At 41.2% G+C, this 24928-nt stretch overlaps 1 protein-coding gene across 3 annotated transcripts in view; it reads right to left on the bottom strand.

The window, feature by feature from the left end:
* Positions 1 to 23303, bottom strand: part of MATN2 (matrilin 2) — a 66094-nt gene extending 42791 nt beyond the window's left edge. For all 3 annotated transcript variants that reach the window (XM_030970958.1, XM_030970960.1, XM_030970959.1), the window contains exons 1-2: positions 23222 to 23303; positions 13433 to 13594 (exon numbers count right to left, since the gene is read on the bottom strand). In XM_030970958.1, the coding sequence (XP_030826818.1) occupies positions 13433 to 13565 (133 nt within the window). In that variant the 5' untranslated portion in view covers positions 13566 to 13594; positions 23222 to 23303. The remainder of the gene's footprint in view (positions 1 to 13432; positions 13595 to 23221) is intronic.
* Between the last annotated feature and the right edge of the window lie 1625 nt (positions 23304 to 24928).

The raw sequence follows: 24928 nt of genomic DNA, 5'->3' as shown, positions 1-24928 counted from the left end.
CATCTGGGGAAAGTTTCATGTATTAGACTAGCTCAGCATCACAGAGAAATTATATGGTTGCATCAGAGAGAAAATCCTGTTGTCTGCAGTGGCACTCCACTCAGCCAAAAAAATACTCATACTGAACACGCCCTGAAATCTATGCCAGCTATCAGAAGCCTTTTTTTCCCAAGAGTCACTGAAGCAGAAATATTACAGAGTATGTCTATATCTGACTATGGCACAGATGGGCAGGCCAAGCTATTAGGGATAGCAGCAGAAGTGAAGGCTGGCTGTCTTCTAGGCATCCTAAGAGCTTTCTGGAACTCTGGGTACATCCTCTGGCTTCTGCTCAGCATATTTTTCTGAAAGAATATGAGAAATATGAGACACATGCATGAGTTGCATGATGAGAATGGATAGAGACTGACCATTCCCAGGACGCCAGCACATGACAGGCTTGAGGCAAGCCTGTGAGTTGAGCTATCAGACTTGCCACAGAAAAAGACAGCATGTGGAAAAAGGACTTTGGTGGAATGCTGATGAAAAGAAATCAACAGAGGTTTAATGTGTATCCTAAAGACTCCTCCAAATTAGGAAATCCCTGCGTCACAAAAGCATTGCAGTTCAGGGAATAACTGCAGGTGGCATTTTCTTGTCCTTAAATTATTCCACATGCATCTACTTTTGACCTCTGTCAGAGTCAGAACATAGGGTCAGATACACCTATGGTTTCAATCATTGTGTCTGCTCATCTTCTTAAATTCCTGTGGCTATGAATAAATCTGTGAGGTTCTTAGTTGTATTTGTATACCTGGCTTGAAAGATTAAAGATGGGAAGAATGCTCATCAGACTGCAGCGGCATCCTTATTTCACTAAGATGAGACACCTCTAATCAGTAGTTTCCAAACTGTATTGCCAAACCCAATTCAATTCCCAGCACACTGTCATCCATCGTGCACAGTGAATGAGGCACTTGTGAATGTTTGGTGAAAAAGCAGTGTCTGACTGTACAATCAAAGGACATGTCATACTGCACTAGTACAAGTGGGCTGATCAAGGACTCAATTGGAAAAACATCTCTCTGTAGACTGTCCTTTAAACAAATTCACTTGTGACTGCTGACGAACACTCACCATGCACTTCTGCCAAGGCAGGGGGTGAGAAAGATGCCTGTTTTCACTCGTTAACTCAGAAGCCTCTTTCATAGATTACCAAGAACATTTTTTGGCATAGAATAAAAATGCTCTTTAATGACAATAAAAATGACTGCCTGGATTTATTCATGTGCAGTCTAGAGTACAGCTTTATTCACAAGCGTAGGAATATGCTCGGGTTGCTTATTCTTTCAGAATCAGAGCAGGCTGAATATAAGCCAAGCTGAGCAGAAACAAAATTCCAGTTCTAATGGGATACAGATATTGTGACATAACTATTTTCCACCTTATTATCTTAATTGCATTATATATAAAAAGCTACAAATTATCTTTACTAATATAACATGAATGATTCCAGCAATATGAAGATAATGCTAAGTTATGATTTGTGGGAGCAGACCAAGAGGAAACAAGGATAATTACAGAAAAAATGGTTAAGAATATGTGTGTGCATATGAGGGGAAGGAGAGATAAGAGAGAAGGGGAAAATGGATGCTATTTTATTTTCCTTAAAACATTTCAGCATTGATTCACTAAAGGTAAATCATGCTTGACCAGTCTGATTGCCTTCTATGATGAAATGACTGCCTGGATGGATGAGAGGAAAGCAATGGATGTTGTCCACCTAGAGTTCAGCAAGGCTTTTGACACTGGGTGAAGGGGCAGAGGCCTCCTCAGCAAGTTCCCCAACAACACAAAGCTGGGAGGAGCGGCCGATAGCCCAGAGTGCTGAGCAGCCCTTCAGAATGACCTCAGCAAGCTGGAGAGATGGGCAGAGAAAACCATCTCAAACTCAACAGAGGTGAATGCAGGGTCCTGCACCTGGGGAGGAATAACCCCATGTACCAGTACAGGACAGGACTGACCTGCTGGAAACAGCTCTTCAGAGAAGGACCTGGGGGTCCTGGAGGACAATGAAATGTCCATGAGCTGGCACTGTGTTCTTGTGGCCAATAAGGCCAAAGATATCCTGGGCCGCACTAGGAAGACCATTGGCACCAGGTCAAGGGAGGTGACCCTGCCCCTCTACTCAGCCCAAGGGAGGCACCATCGGGAGTGCTGTGCCCAGTTCTGGGCTCCACAGCACAAGAGAGACATGGAGCTGCTGGAGTGGGTCCAGAGGACAGCTACAAAGATCATGAGGGGACTGCAGCATCTCTCTTATGAGGAAAGGCTGAGACAGCTGGGCCTGTTCAGCCTTGAGAAGAGACAGCTGAGAGGGGACCTCACCAATGTCCATCAGTCTCTGAAGGGAAGGTGTCAAGAGGATGGACCAGGCTCTTCACGGTGGGCACAAGCAATAGTACAAGAGGCAATGGGCAGAAATTGATGGACAGGAAGTTCCACCTGACCGTGAGGAAAATCTTCTTTATTTGTGTGGGTGCACTTAATCAGGCTGCCCAGAGAGGTGGTGGAGTGTCCCTCACTAGAGATAAGCAAGAACCATCTGCACACAATCCTGCACCATGTGCTCTGGGATGGCCCTCCTTGAGCAGGGAAATTGGACCAGATGATTCACTGTGCTCTCTTCCAACCTTGTCCATTCTGTGAAAATAAATCAGAACTACAGCCATGGTGTTGAATCCTTTTAATTGGAATATAAAGATTTGGATCCCAGTCTGAAGAGACTCATTCATCTATTCTGAAGTCTGGAATGAATCTTGGTGGGAAAAAGCCCAGAGAGCCTTGGTGAACAGAAACACATCACACTGTGCTGAATTACTTTGGAAAAATCTATTAAGCTGAATGAAACACAGTGTTTTTCAAAACTACTTCAACCAGCAAAGTTCTATCTATAGAAATATAAAACATTTCCAAATAAAGATGTATTTAAAATCTTTGTCTTCTGATTTGGTATGAATTTTTTTTAAAACTCTGTAATTATTAAAGTTGATTTAACTTGGGCTCAGTGAAAAATATTATGTTACTCTTCTACAGATAAAAAATCCAGCTTGGTGGTATTTTGAGGAGTGGCAATCAGTAGTAATGACTGACAGATCTAAACACTCATCCCCTCAGATAAATTTTCAGTGATAGCTTTTTAGCAGTTACATGCTTCTCTGTTTGTCCTGTAAATTATAATCTCTTCCTCTGACCAGCTCTCATTTTCAACAGTGAACTTTCTCACAACTTTGGCAAACATCTTCATAACTAAAAGCAATTTCCTTTCTCTCTTATGAAAATTTACTCACTGAAAAGAGCTACTCATCCATAAACCTACTTCTAAGTCGGCAGAGGTCTTTTATTGCCAACACAAAAGTTAAAAAACCCCCTCAGTGTGGGTTGTATTATCCAAAGGGGAAGCAAGGAGAGGGAAGACAAAGACAGAAGGAAAGATCAAGCCAGTAGTAAATATGTTCTCCTTCTTTACTCAATACCTACTTCATAAATGACAACCACAGTGATGCCACCTTTAAAAAACAAACAATGCAAGGAAATTTCAGTTCTGCTGGGAAGAATCCAGCTAGGATCCAATTACTGAGAGATTCATAAAACAAAGCTTAAAATAATATTGAGCATCTTAACTTCCTCTCAAGCTGAAAAGTTAGTTAAATCATTTTATCTGATGACTGCAGGTTTCCTTCTATTCCTTTCTCAAGGCAAATTATGCTGAGCCTGTTTTGGCTTTGACAAAGCTCACAGTGCTTTGATTTTGCTCACCCATCCAGGTTCTGTGTCTGAGAGCATGTTTCTATCCTCTCATTTTTCACTAATGTTACATTCCCTTAATAGAACTAAAGTAGCACTAGGGAGCTTTCTTGGGCATTCAAATTGACTCCTCTAGACTGTTAAATCATTAGAACAGTTCCTGATACTGAGGACAGTTCGCATTTTCTCAAGCAGTCCTCAGGCATGATACAGGAAACAGCATGAGCCAGGGATCCAGCCTTTGTGGACAGAACTAGTCTGTGACCTCAGGGTATTCCCCAGCAGAGAAGCAGGCCATGTTGTACCACTGGTCTCAGTGCCAGAGAGCAGTCTAAGGCACCAGCTAAGCCCAGAGGCCACCTGGCTCCATCCACAGTGTTAAACTCACTGTCCTGCTCCTGCACTGTCCTGCTCATACAGAGTGGCTGTATGCAAGAGGCCTCCTGGGAATAATCTCTGTAGGGATTATTCTCTGTGCCTTCTGAACCACACATGGTGATTCCTAGTTTCTGTGGGCCAGAGACAGCTCCAGCCATCTAACAGCAACAATAATGGTGGAGGTTCCAGTGTGCAAGAATGTGCCCAGTGCTGTTTCATTTCCTCAAACATTTCCATCTATGGATATTCAAACTGAACACATTCAAAGACACAAGTTTTAGATGATCATTTTTCAAAAATGTTTGCAAGTTGGTTGTCTTGAAAAAACTCCTTGTTTAAAAATGAGTTAGCTATTTTCTGGTATTGTTCTACATCTTTATGACCCCTTAATAATTTTTTTCCTTTCTCTTAATCTAGATATTACTTATTTGGCTTTATCCTAATAGATGAGAGTGGATAAATGTTAAAGAAGGCTATTGTTGTATGCAAAGCAAAAGGAGGTCAGCTGAGTTTAGTAAACGCTACAACCAAATTTACACATTAAAAAAGTAATTTATAACAAGTAAATATTAGCTCCATGAAGATGTTATAGAGTATGACAATTCAAGCAAAAAGAGTTAAGAAAAAATGAGATCATAGAATAATTATTGCCTGAGCAGACTTTAATGGTAATTTTAATATTTTGTGTTTCTTAGCTCACTCCCCAGTAATGCATATACAATAATGTCCTGTGACACTGCCAGCAAGTAACACCAGGTTTATTTTTAGATTTTATCTTTGAGTAACTAAACAAGTCTTTACTCAAAAGTAAACAAAAGGGGGAGAAAACTATTCTCCCTGTTAGCATATTTTACAACTTCTTCCTAAATGTCTCTTCTTTCTTTACCATTTTATTATTTCACTTTCCCCTCCCATCTTCTTTTTACAACTTCTTTCCTTATAAATCTCTCCATAACTCCTACAAAATCTGTTAGAAGATGTATGAATTTCCTGGGTGTCAAATATTTTTAATTGAAGTCCATAATTCTGGTTTTCCCTAGCTAAATATCCAGCCAGAAACACTGTATTTGACATGTTCTCAGATAATTTCAAAAGATTTCCTAGGTCATCAAGAAGGTTTAATCTTCTTGTCATAAAATTATACAGGTAAATAATAGCCAAATTTCCAATTCATTCATAAACATACCTAGTCCAAAATGCTTTGGGAAACGCATTTCATGATTGTGATTGTTGCAAAGAATAAATGAAAAAGAGCACTTATTCCAAGCACTTCCAGTGTCTAGTGAGACATTTTGAGCAAATTAGCTTCCACTCCTTTTGGGTTTTTTTCATTTTAATTCAAAGACAGACAAAGTATGGTACGGTACATTTCAGATACATATATATATTTGAATATGTATATTTCACATATACATATTCATATGTAAAATATACATATATATGTATATTTCATATATGTATTATATTACATATAATCATACCTATTTCCTGAAGAAAACATTAGAAACTGCCCAATTTCCCTGCCCTAGCACACATACATGCTGCACTTGGTTCTGCAGGTGACACCACCTCTTCCCAGCTCTGGGACAGGCCGTGGATCCAAGACCTGCTCCTGTATTTTCTGGCCCCATCCTTGCTGTGAATCTTTCCCCAAACACACAGGCCTATGGCCCTAGCCCAAACGTTCATTATGAGTTTGGCAGCTCACCCATTTTGCCTTACAAATTTCTTCATCTGGGAACAATCTCTAAATGGAACACAGCCTCCAGACATTTCTTTATTGCCTCTGACAAAATCTTTTCTGAACTTCCAAAATTTCTGGGACAACTACAGAGCAGGAGGCTCTTGTCCAGAGACTTCCATTTCCTTCTACATGCAAATGCTTCATTATTAGTCACTGCAGTGTCTAAAGTAGTATGTTACTTTGTTCTCATTTCACCTCACTATTTCTATTCCTTCCCTGTCACGCTTTTCAAAATAACAAGGTCATTATTAACACTAAGTCTTTCTAAATCCAAAGAACCAGAACTGACTCATAGTATTTCTTCATTTCTTTACCTATACTGGTGCTTCTCTGTTATGAAGCCAAAGTGTGGTGTAAGGATAGTCTCAAGTTTCTTAGTTCTTTCTGCATGTTTCAGTTGCTCTGAGACAGAAACTGTTGGGTTTCCTGAGAGGAGCCAAACCTGCTTTCGTGGTCAGGAGGACCAGGGAGCAGGTTGTTTTCCTTGCAGGCAGTGGAACACCTGCACAGAAGGATAAAGTATCCTGATATCCCCATGCACATGGCAACATGAAAATCTACCCACCACTCTCTGACAGAAACAAATGTTATGTGCTCTCAGCTAAGGATAGCTTACACCCATGAGAGATGAGGAATTCACTTTCTGAGCCACGATGAAGAAAACTTGTGGTACACACAGTAATGCTACTTTGCATCCTGTTCCCACAGCCAGCCTGGAAGCACTTTGACTGTGACTGTCTTTTCCTGCACTCACCTGTAAAACATCAAATCATAACCAACATGAAAAAGGTGATTGTATGGGAGAAGGTGATCTCTGTATCTTTCTGCTTGAAGACCTGAGACTCCTATTTTGCCTGAGCTAATTAGGGTGCTGTTGGTGACACAGAAATTATTAGAGAAAGAATGGATGCAGAAAGTAAACAATTGTTAGTAGCAGCATAGACAATCGAGAAAAAATGTGACCTTACTGAGTTTGTGGTGTCCTGTTTTCAGGACATTAGCTTAACCTTTTAAAAACTCTTATTGATACTTTTTTTTAAAGCTGTCCGTGTATTTGTTTATGGGGAAAGCTGTTAGCAACCTCAACATTACTCATTGATCAGTTGACCTGAAACCACATATTTCTATCTATTGGTAACAGTCTAAGTATTAGATTCTTTTCCAGAACAAATTCAGAAACAGCATGAGGGTGTGTGTACCAGGGCTGTATACCATTCCCCCTGTTTCTTAAAACATGTGGGACATCATGTCCACTGGTGAACTGGCAGTTCTTCCACTCCAGCAGTACTTAAATAAGATGGCGTCTTCAAGGTTCCAAAGCAATTTAAAGTATGTTGTCCTCATCCACAATAGTGTCTGATCACCCACTCATGCCTATAAAATTAGATGTTTTTGGAGTCATGCAAAAACTGTTTCCATTATTTTCAAATTAATTTTGCACATATGTACTTTTTAAATTAAGACAGCAAAATGCTCAAAACGAAGTCAAAACCAGCACACTGCTGAATATCAGCGTTCTTTCTTTTGGCCTGATTTTTCTTCAAGACATAATACACAGAGGAGGCTTTGAGCTCCTTGAGAATATACTCATAACAACATTTTTTTTACTCACAGTAATGTTCCTCACTGAATTATTGTCAAGCCAAACTCTTTTTCAAACAGAAATGGTATTTCACAGTAATTTGTGGGGGTTGTAACAAACAAATTCAGGAATACAAAGATCATTTGATGTTTAGTTCATGACTCAAGTTTTTTTCTGTAACAGCAGATATTCTGTCATCCTGTGGAAATATTACAAATTACTTTAAAAAAACAGGGAAAAGAAGAAAAAAGGGGGGGGGCAAATTAAAAGAATAAGAAAACAAAACAAAGAAAGAAGAGAAGGAGGAAGGAGGGAAAAGGCTTTGTTAGAGGAAATACACATTAAAGAAATACAATACAATTTCTTGTGATGCTGGAAATCAAATTATACTCCATATAATTTAAATTAGAGAAATACCCCATAGGTGACTTAAAAGTGAATGTGATTTCAACACATGAAAATTAATAATGAATGCTAAATACAAGAGTTGGCAAGCAGAATGTTGTTCTGTGGTTAAAAACTGCTAGCACAGACCAAAATCCAAACTTTCTGATCTCCATGATAACTGGCTACAGATGAGCATACTCAGATCAGAACATAAATCCCTGAGGTCTGTCACGGTCCCGGCTAGTCCTTCATTAGCTGGGGCTGTTTAAGGGATAACAGCTGCTGCAGGAACAACTGGCTGAGCAGGGATATGGTTGCTGATCAGATCTCTCTTTCTCAGACTTTGGGATCTCTGTGAGGGGCTGGGGAGGCACAGCCTTAGCACAAACCAGGCTACCAAGCCTCAAAGCCACAGAGAGAGGGTGTTCTACTGTGGATAAACCCCAGAATCTGAAAAAGCAGCTACTGTGGGGTAGAGGCCAACAGCTGAGAGAATAAGATGGAAGTTGAAATTTTGAGAGTCAGCGTAAAGTTCATGGGTGACCACCCAGCTATTGAAACAAGCACTACTGGGAAGCAAAACACACCATTGCTAATATTGCCTTGAGACACAATGATTGTATCTACACATCTCAGAAGGAAAAACCAGGTGATTCTAAAGTCTGTAAAATGCTTTGCTTGCTCTCTTTCCAAATATAATGTGTTCCTCTTTATATGACAACATCATGCTTTGAATAGAAAACTGATAGGTAAATAAAAGGATAGGTATTTGATTACCCTGTATCCTTACAAAAGCTTGGCTAGGATTTTGCTTGTATTTTAACTACTTATATGGTAATTCAAAAGATGTAATTTGCAATCATTTCCTACCTTTATCTGCTGCATGGAAGAGTTTTCATCTCCCCCAGTACCATACCAGTACAGTATGTCTAGCACATGATGTAGTTACTGAGACATAATTCTCATTTCAATTGCAGTACAGATTTCAGTTACAATAATTCTACTTTCTGACAGGATTATGTCTGAGGACATAAAACTTGTCAGGCTTGCATTTATGTGAAGAAATAACACATACATAAGTTGAGGCTGTGAATTAGCTCCTTACAGAAGAAAGCATCCCACATTGGCTCAACAGAGCACATTAGCAGAATTTAGAGATCTCTGGTCAGCTCTTACTGTATAAATATACAATGAATTAAGCTAAAATTAAACAGGAATCTTATCTGCACTCTACAGAAGCATGATGGGTTGGGCTTACTTTTGTCACATACTTTCCCTTCTAACCTGCTGCTAAAATAACTCAGAATGTTAAACCTGATAATGTCTTAAGCCCTAAAGTTACATACACTCAAATTTAAGAACTGTGTTGGAGATAAGAATCAATTAATAAGAATTCAATTAATTTTAACGGGATGTAGCAAGTGATTCATAAACTTAGTGATTGTTCCACATAGTTCCTATTACTTCACTTCATATTATTAGTGGAATCATACATATACAAGCAAAAAACAGATCATTGTATATTTGTATATTTTGTTGCAAAATATAATTTAATGCAGACAGAGGCATTTGCGTTTTGCAGCAGCTTCCATTGAACAGGAGCCAAGTACATTTCCTTCTTGGCCTCCTTTCCCTTCTGTTTTAATTTTGTGCAGTATCTGTTAATTTTTTGTTGTTTCTTCTGGTATCATGTAATATCTAAAGGAATGCCCCCTAAATTAGCTTTTCTCCTTACACAGTTATTTTCAAAATCATGTATCTGCATATTTCGTATTCCTAAGGAACAGAAAGAATGTTATTGCTTAGAACAGTATTCTACATTCTAGCTTTCACTGTATTCACTACAGCTTTCATGCATTCACTTCAGATCTTTCCAAAGAAGTATGCCCATATGAAATGAAATACATGCCCAGTTTACTAGAACAGAGTTAACCAAGAAAAAAGGCAAACACAAACACTTGTGGTTTTGGTTTTTTTTTTACAATGTAGGAATTTAGATTTGCTTTGTTTTGTAATAAATTATTAAGATGCAGTAGGGCCTAAGTCCCAAATCTGCTTCAGAAACAAACCCCACAATTTCACACACCAAAAAGGCACTTCAGCTTGGATCTACAAGGACTGGATGCATGCTGCTTCCAGACATGAAACCTGCTGAAGGGTGCTGTGGACCTCTCACTGGCCTTGCAAACATGGCATGGAAATCACCACTCTGGACAAACGACCTTGCTCTTCATCACTCTGTTTAGGTGCAGAAGGCCATTTCATTATGTCTGAAGGGAATCAGCTAATCTAACAGACAGAATTTTATCTTTATAACCATGTAGCAAGCATATCACTGCTTTTCTTTAGAAAAAGCCAAAATATTATTTTCCTTTCACAAATCAGGATAAGCCAAATTTGATCCAAAATCTGGATCAAAGTACTGATGAGGGGGAAAAGAAGGCAAAATTAAGTTCGTATGTCAGAAAAGGGGAAAGGTGACTGTTATCTGCTACAGAAAAGAGAAACTGACCATCCTATATCCTTCTGTTTCACAAGACCTTGCACAACTATGGAAACAATTCTTTAAAACATAAATACAGCTGCATGAAAACAGCATCTTCCAGCAATATAATACAAATTTTCATTACTTGAAATACATGCATATCTAATATGCTGCAAGAAGGACTTAAGAAAATGTTAAAAGTTAATTAATTTGGCACAACTGACAAGTTTTTAGTATTTGGAAGTCTGACCCAGTGTTTCATAAAAGAAAAACCTGCAAAGGAGTTTGGCTTTCAAGGGCCACATAATAAGAGTTCCAAAAACTCTATTTTCTATACATCCTTGAACAAGATATTTCAGCTCTTTCAGAAATTACTAGCTATAGCAATAATTATTTTAAACAGCAATAAGCAATGCAAAGACCTGCCAAATTAAAACAACATGCATTGAGATTTAGTTGAAAAATTGAGGAATAAGAAAATATGTATCTTTTTAGACACAATTCATTTCTCCAGAAGACTTTGTTAAAATGTATAGGCAATTAGACCTAACAAGACTATTAAGAAATCTATGAAGTATTAGTGCATGGCTGATGAAAAATTAAATCCTCCTAAACCTGGATCTCAAAGTACTTTTCTCTCTATATGGACAATCCCACAGAATTTTTCATCCATTCCATTTTACTTATTTAACTTGTCAGTCTCCTAGAACAATGACTTTGACTTCTGCACGTGGACACTGCTGTTATTTTACCAGTAAACAGTTATCACAGCAGTACACTTTTGTTTAAAATATGGTGAAAAGAAGATAAAAGGAATAAAATTATTTTAATACTGCTATATTTACATAGCATAAACTTTCATTTTAGTCCTGAAAAAAAGACTCCCATCCAAAAAAAATTCCAACCCCCAACCTTAATTTTTATTACTTTTCCAGGTACCTGTTGGTTCTTTGCAGCTAATTTGCTCCATTTTGCCTGCCAAGCAAGTCTTTACACAACAGCAGCAATTGTCATCACCACCACTACTTATAATATGAATACTACATAGAATGGGACAACTTCTAATCCCTGTTAAGTTGCTGGAATTCTGGAGTGATTTAATTAAGTGTATTACTTGCTGTCACTGAGATCATGTTTGGGCCCTGTTCGTTCTTATGCCATTTAAGGAACACTCAACTTTCCAGCACAGTGGCACTTTACATATTCTGTTCTTTACAGAGAGGCATGTTTTTACCATGCCACTCTTTCTATACGTTGCTGCACATAAGCAGGTGACCTAATTTCTTGAAGCAGAGAGCAAGGCCCAAGAGTCTGACTCCAAACTGCCACGTACTTTTATGGGCTGGCTCGGAGAATGTTCCAAGTTTTTTGCATCATTTAATGTCTTGAAAAGGTTCCTTTAGCCAAAACTGTTTGCATCCTGCACATGCCAAACTGAGTACGGATCCAGTGGTTTCCAAATGCAGGGAGCAGAAATCTCTTGGCTTTTGAAAGAAGAAATAAATAATTTAATCTACACATTGTTGGTTTGGTAACCCTTTCATATATTTTCCACTATTAAAATTTGAAAGAGAGGCTATAAAAGGAACTTTTAAAAAATCACAGGGAAAATGGCAACTGAGGAATGTGACACTTTCTGTTTCTCCTCATAACACTTGTCTCTGCAATCATTTTCTATTGACGGGCAGTTTATTTCTTACAGTAATAAGTTCCATTAAGGTATTTGCTAGGAATCCTAAAATATTTGGGAAGGGCTCCTACATAATCACATTTTATAATTTAGGTTTTAGAAAGTTTGGGATTCTTGTTAAGTAAAGTGTGAATGTGGGTATTTCTTTTTGTTGTTCTATATCCATGGTTTTTTGTGAATTAGATCTCCAGAGCTGTGGTTTTCAGCGTTCAGTAGCAGAACCCCAAGTGTTTCAGGACTGCATCTATTAGTTTTGAGAAAGATGAATAAGAAATGGAAATCTGTTATCTTTTGTTTTAAATTTGTCCAATTTGAATGTTGAATTGAAAATCAACATTTTTAAGTAACAGATTGTAAACGGTACTTTATGGAGTTTTACATCGTGTAAAGGATTACATTTTATTTAGACAAGCATTTCACTGATAAATTTGATGCTCTTCTCTCTATTCCCCCATATTCTTTCTTTCTTCCCAATATATCTTCTGCAGGACATTTCACATTCCTCATGTCCACTTGGGTTAGGTGACCTTTATGGAGCCCACTTACCATCTCCCAGTGGTTGGAGAGAGGTACCTGATGAGATCTACTACTGATGGGAATCATTAATCCCTAATGACAGGCTGTGTCCAAACCCCATCCATGCTGTGTTCTCATAACCTGACAATTACTTTAAACAATTAGCAAAAGACAGTTATTGTAAGTCACAAACTGTTAGGAAATGAAAAAGTTGACTGCTTGGCGATGCACAGGTGATGACCAACAATAGAGAGATGAACCTTATATTTTAAATCACAACAGTCCACAAGCTGAAACTCGTACACCCTGTACTAAGATTTTTGCCAAAAGAGGAAAAAATTACCTCATTGTAAAAAATTACTCATTTAAAAATAAGCTACTCATTATAAGTAAATCTGAAAAAATAAAGGGATTAGCATCAAGTAATGTAATGACAAGCCTTATTTCAATAGCCATAGATTTCCATTCAATCATCTTTATGCACATTATGCACGTGTAGACAGGTAAAACTTTCCAGTATGGTAAAAGGCTCATTTGACAGAACCTGTATGGACCACCATGTATTTTCTCTAAATACTGAAAATAAAGTTGTTTCTTTTTTTTTTTTCCAAGCTAACAGTCCAGTAGCAAGTATTTATTTAATACCACTTACATAAAGTAAATCTGGTATCCCAAAAGTAAATACCTTCTTTCAACAGCTGCTACCTGGTCAACAAACTTTATCACATGCCTGCTGGCAAATGAAAATCTCTTTTTGGTAGAGACTAACTCAGCCAAGGTTTGGCCAGCTGATTATGCCTTTTATCATTTGTATTTGAGACAGCTTTTGGTAGTGGTGTTTGGGGTATTTTGTGTGTAACTTACCCAGCAGAGATTGTGGGTTAACATCCCCTCTTCGGGTGAAATGTCTTCCAGGGAGATCCTTTGCCACGACAGCGGAAAGCAGAGTGTGTGCAAATAGCAGAAGGAAACATGCAATCATTTTCTTCATCTTCATGAAATAGAGGGACACGTAAGGATGTAAAACTGCAAGAGGAGAAAAGGAGATAAGTTCTTTGATTACATAAAAAGATGCATTCCAACCACATCAGTCACCCAGCGGCATTGCTTCACTTCCATCACATACAAACATGCAGACACACAGGCACCAAACAATACCTACAACTTCAAGAAATAAGGTTTACACAATAACACAGCAGTTGGCAGTCCCTATATAGCATTTTTAAGTATTGTTAGTTGAAGTCCATAGTCAACATTGACAACAATTTATAATAAGTATTTTTAAAGCAAGAAAAGGAAGTTTGTTTCACTCAGCCTGTCAGCATAAACACGTTTCAGGAGGACTCAAATATATTTTTGTTATTCCACTCAGTGTTCCTTTGCAAATTTTTTCATAAGTTTAATGGTTCCTGTAGTCTGAGGGATTCTTGCTGCAGAAAATCTCAGAGAATTAAAACAGAGAGAAGAAAATATATTCTAGAAGCAGCAACTATAAATGTGAACTGGTGACAACTCATGCTTACTTTTCAGAAGACAGTCCATGGTTGCTGACATGAAGATACCAGTGCAAGATTAATCTTGTTTGTAGGAATAGACTCCTGAGGCATGGAAAGGAGCTTGCCATAGGTTCTGGAGCAATTTTACCATCCAGAAGAACAAATTGACAGCCAAAATTCCTACATTAAGAGATTATTCCTGACCAGGAGCTTAATGCATCATAAAAGCCATGGCTGACTCTGCCACAAACAGAAAACAAAGACTGACATTCTAGAGATTCATCTTCTGGCTGTGTTCCCCATTGGTGGCTTCCTCAGACAGAGGCTCCTTCTATGCTCTCCCAAATCTTTATTGTTGTGGTTGAGAGCATACCACAGGAGCTGGATTCAGTCTTGGAGTGGGTGATAGGATGAAACTGAGTAAAGAGCTCCCCTAGGTGTGCAAGAGATGGATAGAACTACCCACTTTCATAACAAAGAACTGTTTTAACTGAATCTGAGTGGAACTTCTGAAGCAGTGCAAATTTTAACAATTATTCTTGGTGAAGTAACTAACGCTTGAAAACAATTTTAACAGGGCCCTAAATCTAACAAGCAGATATGTAACAGAAGGCAACTAAATGCTTCAGTTCTGAAAGATAATTCATTTTTTTCCCCACCATGAGCTATTCACTGGCAGAAAGGAAAATTCTGAATAAATATTTTCTCACTAATAAAGATATTTTGTTGATTATTTTTCAGTCTTTCCCACACAACCATTACACATAATGTATTTTTCTGACTATAAATCTATTTTTCCTTTTGTGTGTCCTACTCAGCAGCCCCAAATGCAGACACAACATTCTGGTGCACATGCCAAAATGAGTCTTTGCACTCAAAATGCCCAGCCTTACTTCAGTGTTCAATATTATCCAGTAATGGGCAATACATGATTTAAGGACACTTGAACTAGGAAAGAAATGGAAATAGCTGGTGTTTATAAAAATGGCCACAAAATAATTACATTTCTGGGCATCTGGATGGTGTTATTGCTAGAGTTTTTCCAGTGTTCTAGTCAGAAACAGATGAACACTGGAAACAGCACACACACCACTGGAAATAGGATTGTGTTTCCCTGGAGGTAACAGTTGTTACATCTGGAGATCATCAGTCCCAGGTATCTCTTCACTCCTCAGAACATCAACACAGACAGGGCTGTGCCAGGGGTCTCCTCTTGCTCAGGCCTGCTCATTCAGCACACGAGGCAAATGGACCCCAAGAACACATGCCAGTTCTAGCACTGATGTTTTAGAAAATCAGAAGCCATGCTGTCAGGGTGTCACCGTCATATTTTCTGCAAAAATCCCCTTCCCCAGGATTGTTCTCCTGGGAAGCTGAGAAGACTTGGAGAAAAAGGAAAACAATGTTATCTCATTTGCTTCTCCTGTGTTTTGCTGCTTTGGAATGTGCTCGGAGATTGTTTATCCAGCAGGTGCATGTTTCATTGGTTTCATGTGAATTGTTTTGACTTAATGACCAATCACGGGCAAGCTGTGTCAGGACTCTGGAAGGAGTCACGAGTTTTATCATCTTGTTAGCCTTCTGTAAGATCCTTTCTGTACTCTTTAGTATAGTTTAGTATAGTATTCTTTTATATAATATAGTATCATAAAATAATAAATTAGCCTTTTAAGAACATGGAGTCAGATTCATCATTCCTTCCTGCCACGGGGCACCCCACAAATACAAGACCAGGGTTAAAGTGAATAGAGAAATATCCTTGTTGCAAGGCTGTTACAGGAACTAGGTATGAACAGAATGCTCAAGAGGGCTTTCTTGCTCTTAACTACTTATCAGAGGCCTAACTCATCCCTCCTTTCTATTCACCCTAAACAGCTGTAAAAATGGCACAAAACTCTAAGAAAAGTCATTTTAGCTGCGGCTGATGGCAAGTCAAAGAACCAAGTACAATGCAGCAGAGCCTTCACAAGACGTTGCTAAACAGCCCAGTAACAGCGTGATGCCAAAGGAAATGGTGCTAAAGCAGTGACTCAGGACAGTCCCACCCTAAAATAAACTCTCCTACATTCTGACACTTAAAATATTTTATACCTCTGTAGCAATTTTTGATATTTGGTCATAGTTACAAATTCACTAGACTCATAGCTGTCCATAAGCAACTCCAGAAATAAGAAAAAAGAGTGTTTGTTGTGACTTGAAGTCTTTGAATTCTGTGAGAAAAATGTTTACATAACATACAAATATATGATTAGCTGACCATATAAACTGAATAGTCTCCATAATCATTCATTAGCTGTCACTGAATTCTGGAATACATTAAATATTTTCAATTTAGTGTAATTTTTACCAATCCCTTTGAAAAGTAAGGTTGGAGTACTAGAGAAACAGAACCACTGAATAACATATTGTTCAATAGTACTTACTTTGGATTCAGAAACTTTAGATGCTCATATCTCAATATCTCTAGTCTGATAATCAGAAAATAAATCTACTTAGAGATCCACCAAAAAGGATAAAATCTACTATGAACACACTCCTACCCTCACCAACAGTGTTTTAAAATACTGTTTCAAACAAAAGCTATACTTAACAGCAAAGATGTTCAGTTGCCTCATCTTCAAAAAAAAAACAAAACCCAAAAAACTACATATAATCTAAAATAAAAATGTAAGCAAAATTTCATTCATTTTCAGGGAGAAGGAAAAACCAAAAAACCCCAAAGCCAAAGGCTGTATGTGTGATGACATACACTGATCCAAGCTTGCTGTCACCCCTTCATCCACACTGAAAGCTTCTGTGCTGCTTTCCTGGGGTGATGACAGCCTGGACTTGGGTGCTTGGCTCTAGCTCCAGGTACACATTTGTGTCCAGTGCTGCTTTTACATGACCAGTCTGTATTGTGGTTGCCTGGCTGCTCCTCATACAGTCCTCCCATGGTTCTCTGTTTATCCTCTGGGCCTTCTGCAAGGTCTCCTGTCTTCACTCTAGAAGCTGGATGGTGTTTACTGCACCACGTTTGGTATTTAACCTCATTTTTCCAGCAGGCTAAGCTCTTCTGCCACAGCCCTCTGGGGCTGGTTAACCCTTGCTCTACCAGCTGAGAACACATTCCCAAAGTACCAAAGTTACAAAGTCATATTTTTGTGGCTACCTGGTGAATGTATTTTGAGCACTTTAATTCCAGCTGTCAGCAGTATACCACTGGGAACTAACTCCCCATGGCAGACCCAAGACCAAGTCACTGCAAGACAAACATCCTGAACAGTTCAAAAAACCAAAACAAAAAACAACAACAACAACCAAACAAAAACAAAACAAAAAAACACAACAAAAAAACCCAAAACCAACAACCTACAACAACAACAAGAAAAAAACCCCAAACCAAAAACAAACACAAAAAATACCCAGCAAGAGGTTTGCCAGTCCATGTGGCTTTACCAGATTGAGCACCAGATTCACCAGCTTTCACTGCTCCACTCCTCTACCCACAGTGAGAGGAAGAAGAGTGGGGCTCTCACAGCAGCCTTGGAGCACTCAGTGCAGCACATCGCTGTGCTGGACGCGTGAGGAAGCTGCTACCAGAGAAGAGACAACTGCTGCTCACAGAGGTACAATCTGGTGAGGGCTGCTGGCCGTATCTGCAGCTGTCTAGAAGAAGTTTGGTATAAAAGAGGACATTTTCCCAGAAGATGGCAGATAAACAGACAGGCTCTCTGTTCTTTTAAGGCTTCCCTCATTCCCTAACTGGCTGCTAGCCAAGAGCTGAATATTGCCATGTTGTGATCTTATCAATTTTACCTGTGCTAGCTTAGCCATATACCCATGCATCAGAGGAATTTTTCTGATGCACTGTTATGGACTTTTATGAACCACAGTGTAGGAATACTAAAAAATAAAATTGAGATTTCATCTTTAAAATACCTATTTCCTTTGCTGGACAGCACTGAAACAATACAAGCCTGTTTCTAAGCTTTCAAATATCTTGCCATGGAAGTCTCCTTGTAAGGGATTGATGGCTGTTTTGGGCAGAGACATTACTGAATATTCAGTGTCAGTGGTAATAAATCAGTGACCTTCTCCACTGCTTGTTGCAGGGTATTAATATTTGTCCTCTTCACTGTGATACCTCTTAAATAATATCAAGGGAAAAGAGATGCTCTGTGGCTTATGCCAAAGTCAGTGTCCTCCCACCTCTTACCACACTTCAGGAAAATTTCTTTTACAGAGAAGCAGAAAACCCCTCCACTGGCCTGTAAGATCACCTTTTTTCACTCAAGTACCTTAAAATGTACCTGTCTTTGCTGAGCAGATCATGCTGAAAAACAAATTTGAAAACAAGTAATATGTTTCAGCTCATACCTTTTGTTCCTCTGTATTGTCTCCCTCCTTGTCTTGTAATACAAGTTTCCTCCCAAGGCTAAATCAGAAACATAAACTCCACAAATCCCTGCCTCTCCACCTTCTCCAGCTACCAACACAACTGGCACAATACACAGAAGGGGAAATACTCAACAGTTACGTGCAACATCAATACCTGCAAATAGTATCCCCCTCTTGAACCCTGTACAATTTCTCTTCATAGATGGGAGAGAAAGAGAAGACAAAAAAGCACCAGAGGCTTAGCACTACAGAGGTTGCCTTTGGCTTTTCTTGTTGCCTAGTTAAAAGAGACAGCCATTTACTCTCATTAAGCTTCCAACAGACCTAACTTCAGTATTTCTAAGTTATAAAGAACATAAGTTCATAGAAGAGAACCATTCTGAAGTTCTTTCAGCATTCCTTTTTAAGGTAATAGGAAATCGTGATCAAATCAAAAACTTTCACTGAAGGTAAATGAACTGCAAGCAATCTATGTGAGTCAATGAAATCAGTCTGTTTCCCCAGTTTAGCAAACATGGTGAGTTACTTGGAAAAATAAATGAGGTCTTATTACATGAAAGCCACAAAATACCTCTTTCTCAATCCCACCATCTCAGAAATTAAAACAAAAAAAAGGACTGTAGGCACTGTAAAGCCCTTTTAACTATCAGTTACAATATATTCCAAAGTACTTCACTATCCACAAGCCAGCACATGCATTACTAATTCACCAATCATTAATATCACTGTGTAGCATGGGCATCAGGACACAGAGTATTAGTAATTTCCTCTGTCTGTCTGGACCAGTTGCTGACACAGGCATTCTCCAGTTCTAAAAAATACCTATAGAGGCCCACAGAGTCCAATATCACAAATCATCATTGTATATCATATATATATATCATGTCCCTAGCCATGCAGGTGTTGCGTTGGGGCAGGTGGCCACAGCTGGGAGGGTGATATTTAGCACATCCGCAAGAAGCACTCTACTGTCACCCTGTTTCACCAAGTGATGCACTGGATTTTCTGTAACTCCTTGCTGCATAATGAAGGCTTCACTAGGCTTAGCAGCACAGAACCCGTAGACACCTATTCTAAATCATGGCTATCAACAACATTTCACCAATAGAGTTAAATCACCAAGAAGAAACAAAGTTGCAGGTGCTGTAAATTTGTAAATTCCTCACATGCTGCTCAAACCTAATGGCAGGCACTAGGTGCCCATGAACCCAGATGCCCATGAGCCCACAACTGCACCATGTCCTGCAAAGCATCAGAGCAGTACTCACTTGTTAATACATTTTTTAGTTCCTTTTAAGAGGCTGCCTTGGGCCATTTGTGCTGTCAGTAGTATGAGATAAATCTGGGGAACTCATTATCTGAAAGTCAATTAGTAATTGTGGTGTATTCTGAGACAGCCAACCCAATTACAAACAGCTTTCACAGAAGCACAGCAAGCCACCACAATAACAAAAGGAACTCTTGACTTGGCAACACCAGTCTTGTATCAATCTGAAATAATGAGTGTCCAGACAGTATGAGTAACCTGAATCGGAGGTGGATTTAGGACCAGAAGTTGTGTACTCCAGTGTGAGAAGACTAGGATGAATTCTTTGGATGGGTCCATGAAGCTTCATGGCCACAGGTTGTTCTGTGTCTGCAGTGGGACATACGCCTAGCATGTGAGAGCAATGTCTGCTCCAGACATGTCTGCATAGTGGTAGGGACAGGGTGACAACCACAGACTCACAAAATCTTCCACCCTTGTCTCCTAAGCTTCCATACAGTCCTCCTCATCCAACACATATCCCTACCTTGGCAACTAAAAGGATATTCCAGTGCTTTCTGTATTGAGAGATGCCCCTGCCTTGCATAGGAATAGGGCTGTGGCTGAATCTCCACCAGTAGCTATTTATTTCAGCTGCTGCCAAAAAATCCCACAGCGCAGCTGTAACTTGGACTAACAAAATCAAATGTGACAGTGGAGTAAATTAACTTCGATTTTGAAACAGTACAGGGAAGACACAAAATGCATTACAGAGCAGTTCTAAGGAGAGGTGAATGACACTTGGTAATCAGCCAAATATGCCCAGAAACCCAACCCTGTATAGGATACCCATGTGCAGAGCATAACCAAAGGAGCTACAGGACACAGGAGGGCAACCGCATTCTGGAAGCTGTCCAAAGAGTGCTGGGGATGGGGAAAGGACAACTTGCCTATCCAAGCACAAAGGCCAGATAAGCACACACAGGAACTGATGAGTTCAGACACCAAAATATACAGCTTATCAGAAAGAGCAGAGATCAGCATTCAATTTTATTGTCAGATGTAAATATCATAGTGGGACTTCTACACAACAGACTTTGTTATTTAATGGGCTTAGAGTATATGTACTACATATATAATTTAATTTTCTACAGCTCTAATGAAATGAAGAAGACTAAGCGACCTGTTGCTTAATTTAAAGTCATCTGTCTCAATGACATACAGACTTCCTGATATCACTGTTGTAACATGAATAACTCTAAATCACATAATGATAAAATATTTAGGTAGAAAGGACCTATGTAAGCCATCAGGTCCAACCCCTGAGATGAAGTTGAGGACCATTTCAGTAACTTCTCATCACATAAAAGCTAATGGTGGAGCTATAGAACAGTACACCCATAGTATGGTTTACTCTGCATAGTTTCCAGTGGTCAGACAGCAAGCTCTGGCAGTGGGAATTCTTATTTTATGACAGCATCAATCTCTATGCCATGATTTTCTTCAGTTGCCACTTGGACAATAGACCTTTTCATTATCTTGTTGTTTTGAGAAAGACTCATTTGCACTTTCTGGTACTGAATCTCATCTAGACATCAGAGTTTCCACAACATGCCCAGAAAAGTAGCATGGGAAAACTGAGAAAATTGACTATCCACAGTAGGTATTTAAATGAAAGCATATATTATATGACATATTATACACATGTAAGCTGCCTAGTTTTGTCTCTGAAGTAGTCACAAGCCACAACAGACTTAACTGCAAACAGAAAGGTTTGGGAGAAAAAAAGGATACTATGGTTCTGAAATTTATTTGCAAAGTCACACTGACCCCAGTACCAGCACCACTGTAAACCAATAATTTGGGGATGAGACCCACTCCATCCCAAATACTCTTTGCTCATAATGAAAACACTAACAATGAGTACACTGTATAAAAAGAGCTTGTTAATGATACCCACAATACAATTAAATAGTGCTTACTGTTTTACCTTCCTATGGAGATGGTTTATAAGTCATGAGAGAGTATTTAGATCTGATTAGCCTTTCCGTAGTTTGCCTGGACTGACTAAAACATCTTTTACCATCACAGCTGGGTCCCTGAGCCCCAGCTCATAAAAAGTAGAATGTGCATTCCCTTGTTCGTGAGAAATGCCAGTGAAGTCAATGGAGAGACTCACATAAAGTAATTAGGTGTGAATATTGAGTGCAGGATTAAGGATCTTAACTGCAGCTTTGTGTAACTGAGTGCTGCATTTTCTGAAGATTTAAAACAAATCAAATTTAATTTGTTGAATATTACAGGGATATATATTACATGACGAAAAGTTTAGAAAATCTCGTGCTTAAAGCTGAGACATCTACATGAGAAGTGTAATACTCCAACACTATTTTGTAGATTTTGTAGGATTTAATGGAAAAGTTGTACGTGTATTTTATCTAGCTCTTGATTTAAGGAGAATTTTTTATGGGATACAGTTTGATGATTTCTTCTGAAGTAGTCAGCTGTTTGACAGAAGTGCAGCTATAACATGTAACACAACATGTCACCTTTTCAGACCTCAGTCAGGATCATTCACCTTTAGAACAATGGTCCCACAAGCAAACCCAAGCACTTAGGAAGCATTACATAAATCAGCAGATTGCATTCTTCTCTCTCAGTGAACAATATTCTACAGTTTAGCACTGATAGAGGCCAGTTTGACACAGAAAGGACTGTCTTCTGAAGCAGGAATACATGCTCATTAAAGATGCCATGATAATATTTTGATTAAGGAGCACCATCTCAGTAAAGTTTCCAGTGTAAGTATATTACATTCAGCAAACAGCCCCTCACTCCTTCCACCTCCAGCAAACGCAGGGCTCTCAGGAAGCCCTGCACGCCCCAGGTGAGCCCTGAGCTACCTGTGAGCTGTTCCCTGGCACGGGGAGAAGCCGCAGCCCGCGCTGCTGCAAGCTGGTCAAGACACCTGCAGGCTACTCTTGAACACGTTTCTAAGCCAAGTTCGGTTCCGAAGCTGCACTGATCTTACAACACACCGGGGGTGTTTCCTTACAGCAGATACTGTTAAATGAGTTACCGCGGCATGCACGGGGAGGAGGACAAATTAAGAGTTTGCTCAGACCCACGCAGCCCAAAGGAAAGGGAAACCCTTCTCCTGCGGGCTGCACCACGAGCAGCAAACCGCTCCAGCGGGACCCAGCAAGCGAACACCCAACCCAGCCCCAGACGCCGCCGCGGCCCCTCGCCTCGGCCTCCCGCTCCCCGCCGGGCCCCCGCCGCCCGCGGGGCCTTCCCGGCCGCCCCCCCACCCGGAGGGGCCCCCGGGGCAGGGCCGCCCCTCCGCCGAGCCGGGGCCCCGGGGCGGGGGTGGCCGCCGGCAGTGCAGAGACTCGGGATGGCAGCGATGCCGAGCCCGCCGGGCGGCGCGGGACGCGGCGGGGTGCGGTGTCCCCGGGCGGAGCGCCGCGGACCCGCCTGGCGGGCGGGAGAGGCGAGGCGGGGCAGGGCAGGCGGCAGAGCCGGGCTTACCTGAGAGGCTGGCGGGGCCGCTCCGCTCGGCGCGGCAGCGGCGGCGGTCGGGAGCGAGCGCGGAGCCTCCTCCCCTCGGCGCGGCCCCGGACGGCGCTCCCCCGCCCGCCCCCCGGGAGCAGCCGCCTCCCGCCAGCCCCGTCCCCGGCGGCAGGAGCCCGGCTCAGCACTAAGGGGAGGAAAAGCGGGGAATCCCTCTATGGAGACACCGGCTGCCATGCCCAGACCTCCAGAGCCGGCGCGGCGCCGGGAGGCCACGGGAGGAGCCGCGGAGAGCCGCGTTCCTCGCTCCTCAGCCGCCTCTGCCGTCAGGGACGCGGTTCTTCACTCCTGCCCCCCTGAGGGGTACGACCTGCCCTCCCACTCCTTCCCGCCTGCCCCCTGTTTGGGACCGGACTGTTCTCTCGCTCCCTCACACCAGCCGGGAGGAAAGAGAGGGAATCGACGGCTCTTGCGGGACACGGGCTGTCGGCCCCAGGCGTTCCCGCTTGGTCGGAGGGACGCAGGGCCCGCTCCCTCCCGCCAGCCCCGTCAGGGACAGGGGCTGCCGGCCCCTCTGGGCTCCCGGCCGCGGTGGCCCCGGCCCGGCCCCGCGCACCTCGGCCCCGCTGCTGGTTCCTCCCTGCCAGAGCTGTGGCGGGCGGCGAGGGGAGCTCCCTCAGCCCCAGGGGCAGCGCCTGCTCCGGCCGAGCGGACTCTCCCGGAGTGGGCCGTGGGTTCCCGCTAGACAAAAGCGGTGTGGTTTCTGTCTGGCGGCTCAGCGCATCCTTCCCCGGCCAGCGCCGTGCTCCCCGGACCGCTGCTTCCAGGGAAGCCGACCAAAGGAAACGTCGGGGAATGGATATCCCATTCCCCGCGGGCCAAGGCAAACAGTCCCTGGTGATTCATGCGGTGTCTGCCACCGCGGCGAACCGGTGGGAGCCTCCGTCGGGGAAAACGCTGAGGGAAGCCTGAAATAAGTTGGCCAAGTAGCAGGGACCGTCGTTTCCTAGCTGACACAGCAGCGGCGCGGTCAGTAGTCCAGGTGGAAAAACTAAGTGTGGGGTTTATATCAGCACTTACGGTACTGAAGAAGCAAAAATAAAATTCCTGCTTTGTTCCCAAGCAATTGTGATTTGTGTTCCCTGGAAAATAAACAAACAAACAAACAAACAAAACCCCAGTGAAAGCCATTTAAATGGCAGAGGTGAGCAGGACCCACTGTCACTCTCCAGCATAAAGACATAAATTGCCAAGCCATGCCAATTGCAGTACATCAGGTGCCAGAGGAGTCCGACACGGGAAACTTTTACCCCTCATAGTTGCTGGAATAATGAGTAACTCTGGCAATCAGCAGAGCTATTTTGTGTAAGTTTTGTAAGGCACAATTAATTGCCTGTGATGTGGGTGTACAAAATCTAATCTCTAAAAGGAAGCATATAGATAACAAGCAAATCTAAAACTGAAAGTGTTTGGATTCACCTTATCTTTAATTCTGAGCACTGGCTCCTGAACCTTTCCTGTAGCCAGAGAAAAGGGAAAAAATAAAAATGCAACTGAGCACTGCTAGACATTATAGCAAACCCAGCAGGGCCAAGTGCAGAACAATTCTCCCATTCTGTTTCATCTTTGTAATGTAGCATAGGCTGAGGCCCAGTCATGGTCCTAATTAATGCTTTACTGTCTGAAAATACAGAAACCATACTTCCATTTCCCTGTGCTGCGGCT

Source organism: Camarhynchus parvulus, chromosome 2, assembly GCF_901933205.1.
Source record: "Camarhynchus parvulus chromosome 2, STF_HiC, whole genome shotgun sequence".
NCBI classification, from domain to species: Eukaryota; Metazoa; Chordata; class Aves; order Passeriformes; family Thraupidae; genus Camarhynchus; species Camarhynchus parvulus.
Note: the sequence above shows the minus strand (reverse complement) of the source record. Positions and strands in the feature narration are given on the sequence as shown.